At 38.5% G+C, this 3738-nt stretch overlaps 1 protein-coding gene across 1 annotated transcript; it reads right to left on the bottom strand.

Moving 5' to 3' along the window:
* Positions 1–635: 635 nt before the first annotated feature.
* On the bottom strand, positions 636–2072 carry atp5pf (ATP synthase peripheral stalk subunit F6). The gene is made up of 4 exons (XM_010754011.3): positions 1940–2072; positions 1128–1297; positions 872–996; positions 636–741 (listed from the first exon to the last, which is right to left on the bottom strand). Exons 2-4 carry the CDS (start codon positions 1295–1297, stop codon positions 713–715), a joined length of 324 nt encoding a protein of 107 aa, XP_010752313.1. The 5' UTR covers positions 1940–2072; the 3' UTR covers positions 636–712.
* Between the last annotated feature and the right edge of the window lie 1666 nt (positions 2073–3738).

Here is a 3738-nt window from a genome sequence, read left to right as displayed (position 1 = left end):
TGTGGTATTCTTGTAATTTGATACTTTTATGGTTCTTTTTGTTATTTGCTGTCTACTTTTATTTATTGTAAGGTGTCCTTGGGTGGCAGAAAGGCACCTATGAAATAAAATGTATTATTAATCTACAATTTAGAAGTAGGGGCAAATGTGCATGCTGAGCTGCTTTACTTAAAACGAGCAGGAAAACATAATCAGGTAGTTAAATAAACCAATACATGATGTTAGAGATGTTGGAAATTGGTTCAAACAGAGATGAAACTAGGTCAGTCTTCCCAAAGTGAACTCATACAGGTCAATCATGCTGAGAGGAAAACAAATCTCAGAGGACAAATGTGCTGTCAGTGCTATAAATTCTTCATCTGTCTGCTGTGAGGCTGATCATGACTGAAAATGTATCTGTCTAAACATGGACGACCTGTTAAAACATCTGCAAGAAAAATGATAATTATATTTTATCACTGACTCGACAAAGAATCCTCCACTGCTGATCTGACCGTTAGTTTCTAGAGACACTAACTGAAGAGGTTTGCATATTTATGCAACCAGAAAATCTGAGTTAATATAAAACAACCGCTTTCCTTAAATAACATTTTGTTTTGACTGGTGCATTACGTAGAATATCAGTAAAACACTTCTCATGGTTCAATCCACCATCTTTTTATTAAATACAACATATTGGTGACATGCAGGAGATTTACAACATGGGCAGCATTCACTTGGCTCCTTCGTCCAGCTTGGGTTCTGGAAAAAAAAAAAGAGAGAGAGAGATCATCAGTGATGGCAACATAACTAACTAAAACATTTGAGAAACACTGTTTGGGTGACTTTGTGCTTCCACTTTAACAATGTTAAGACATAAAACCAAACAAACCTGTGAATTTGAAATCAGGGAACTTGGTCATGTCCCCTCCTCCATATAGCCTCTGCAGCTTGGTGACCTCTTCGGACACGTTCTTCTGGTAAGCGGGTCCTGCGTCCACGATGCCGCCTGCAGTCCTGAGAACAGAGGCATCAAATATTAATATTAAATAGTGATTTTTTCTAAGTTATCATGGCCTTTGAGGGTTTATATTTCCCTCTGGAGGCCCATCACGTGGACGTTAAGCTCGTGTATTCGTCATACTGACTTGCTCTTGGCGTTGTAGTCGCGGATCTTGTCCAGGAACAGTTTCTGGACGGGGTCGAGCTCCTTGGCCCTCTGGAGGAGGACGGCGGAGATGCCGATGTTCCTGCGCAGGGTCAGGCTCACGGCCGAGCGCAGCACGGAGGACAGCTGGAACAACCGGTGGAGTGCCATCTGAATGAAGAAGAAAGAGGAGCAGAGGAAATACATAGGCTGGGATTACATTAGTTAGACTGGCACATGCTCTGGAAACTAAAATATTGTATAAAACGTTACTTTAATGTGCTGGAGCAACCGATTATGTAATAAAACATTAAAAAAATCTCTTGGAAATAAAACATTTTGCAGCTTTTGTGCAAAAACAGACACAGTGGATGTCAAAGTCGTATTCATTCATCACTCTGCAGCACTCTCTCTCCTTTATTATGGCTATAAAAGCCAATTTGAGAGTTATTTATTGTGCAAAATCTTTATTTAGACTACTCTAGACGTGTAAATCCATACTTTTCTACATGTGTTAGATGGAAAAAGTGTAATCAGTCTAGTTATCGCATTCAAAATGGTCAGATTATCACGTTATCGGCAGATATTACTTTATATATCGGTCGCTGCATGGACTAAATGTTTACTGCTAAGCTGCTAATGCTAAGCTACATGTAGCCCGTCTTTGACAAATGTCCTCTGTCTGTCTGTCTGTCCCCGCCGGACAGACAGACACTCGTTACACAAATTAACACGCAGTCTGTCAGAGAGACACGCAGAAACACGCACGGTGAAGTCAGATGTTAGTCAATGTCTCTGTTTTTAAAGTCTCACCTTGAGAGATCGACACTTGCAGTGATGCTAATGTGGAGGAGCGCGGTGGATGATGGGACTGAGGTCAACGGTGGAAAGAGGACGTCACTACGTCGCCTCCTTTACGCACGCGTAAGTTTGACCTCACGTTAATGCTCGTGATGGGAAGTTCGGTTCTTTTTAGGGAGTCGGATTATTCGACTCGGCTCACCAAGAAGAGCCGGATCTTTCGGCTCCCAAACGGCTCTTCATTTCTACCACTTAGAATAGAATAGAATAGAATAGAATAGAATAGAATAGAATAGAATAGATCTTTATTGTCATTGTCACAGGTACAACGAGATTGAAAGTGCTTCTAGTCAGTCAGTGCAATAAAAACCCAAGCATTAAAGTGACTAGTGAGTGTTAAAATAACTAGAATAAATAAGAATAAAAATACCTGAGACATTAAAATGTACTAAATAAATACAATTAAACATATGCTAAAATCAAAATAAATACTGGATATGCTGAAAGGAGCATACACCCATTACGTAAAACATTAAAACATTGTGCACATCATTTTTTTTAGCAGCATTCACAGTGGTTATTGCATTTGGATAAAAACTGTGTTTGGGTCTATTTGTTCTTGCCCCCAGCATTACATACAGGGGGTGACCAGGGTGTGAAGTGTCCCTTATGATGTTGTGGGCTTTCTTAAGACAATAGCATCTGTGTAGGTCTTCCAGTGCTGGGAGAGGGACACCGACAGTCCTTTGAGCGGTGTTGATGACCCTCTGGAGCGTTTTTCTCTGAGCCACTGTACTTACAGTTGTCCCTCACTGTAACGCGGCTCACCTTTCATTTTTTAGTTTTTTTACAGCGTACTGTACAGTATCAAATCAAATCAAATCAAGTTTATTTATTTTATAGCCCTTTACAATACCCAGATGGTACCCAAAGTGCTTTACAACAAAGCCATAGGAACAAAAACATAACAGGTAGAAAGATAAATACAGTCAAATGAAAATACAATTAAAATACAAAAAAAAAAAAGTATGAACTGTATATATCATGGTCACTTATTTTTGTAATTACTATTATATTATGGTCACTTTCTTTGCAAAATTACTTACACTATGGTCACTTTTACACTACAATATATCATGCCACTTTTTATGCCACTCAGTTTTTGAAGGTTGATTGTTTTCTTTCGTGGTTATTGTGTAGTTATAGATACTTCTGTCTGTTCAATCTCTGTCTGTTTATTGTGTTTTTTGTTTTTTGTTTTTTGTTTTGGCCTCTTCTACTTTTGTTTCTTTATCTTGCTGCTGACACAAGTGAATTTCCCCGTGGTGGGATAAATAAAGTATCTATCTATCTATCTATCTATCTATCTATCTATCTATCTATCTATCTATCTATCTATCTATCTATCTATCTATCTATCTATCTATCGAACGCGCATTGTGTTCGGCGTCCTGATTGGCTAAGGGAGAAGTGTTTAAATAAGAGAGAAATGTGAGAAAATGTTAATGCCTGTCTGAGAAAAGTGTATAAAAGTGTGTGGTTAGGGGTTTTACGGCCTTAAAACATGTATAATAATTGTAAAAAATAAAGCTGATTACTTCGTGGATTTCGTCTATTGCGGGTTATTTTAAAAACGTATCCCCTGCAATAAACGAGGGACCACTGTATACCTTTCATAATTCAGCCAGAATTAGCACTGATTTGACTTGTAATTTGTATGTGTACACATATATCATGTATATCTGAAACCACCCAGTGAATGCACTAACCTGCTTGTAAAACCACTCTACTACACAAAGCAGATAGAAACA

Source organism: Larimichthys crocea, chromosome XIX (genome assembly GCF_000972845.2).
Source record: "Larimichthys crocea isolate SSNF chromosome XIX, L_crocea_2.0, whole genome shotgun sequence".
NCBI classification, from domain to species: Eukaryota; Metazoa; Chordata; class Actinopteri; family Sciaenidae; genus Larimichthys; species Larimichthys crocea.
This window is presented reverse-complemented; position numbering and strand designations above follow the sequence as displayed.

Bases quoted from the DNA above. Each gene is read 5' to 3' on its own strand.
- atp5pf (XM_010754011.3), bottom strand. From the start codon at position 1,297: ATGGCACTCCACCGGTTGTTCCAGCTGTCCTCCGTGCTGCGCTCGGCC. The intron at 997-1,127 runs GTCAGTATGACG...CTCTGTTCTCAG, and splicing joins GACTACAACGCCAAGAGCAA to GACTGCAGGCGGCATCGTGG. The intron at 742-871 runs GTTTGTTTGGTT...TTTTTTTTCCAG, and splicing joins CCCTGATTTCAAATTCACAG to AACCCAAGCTGGACGAAGGA.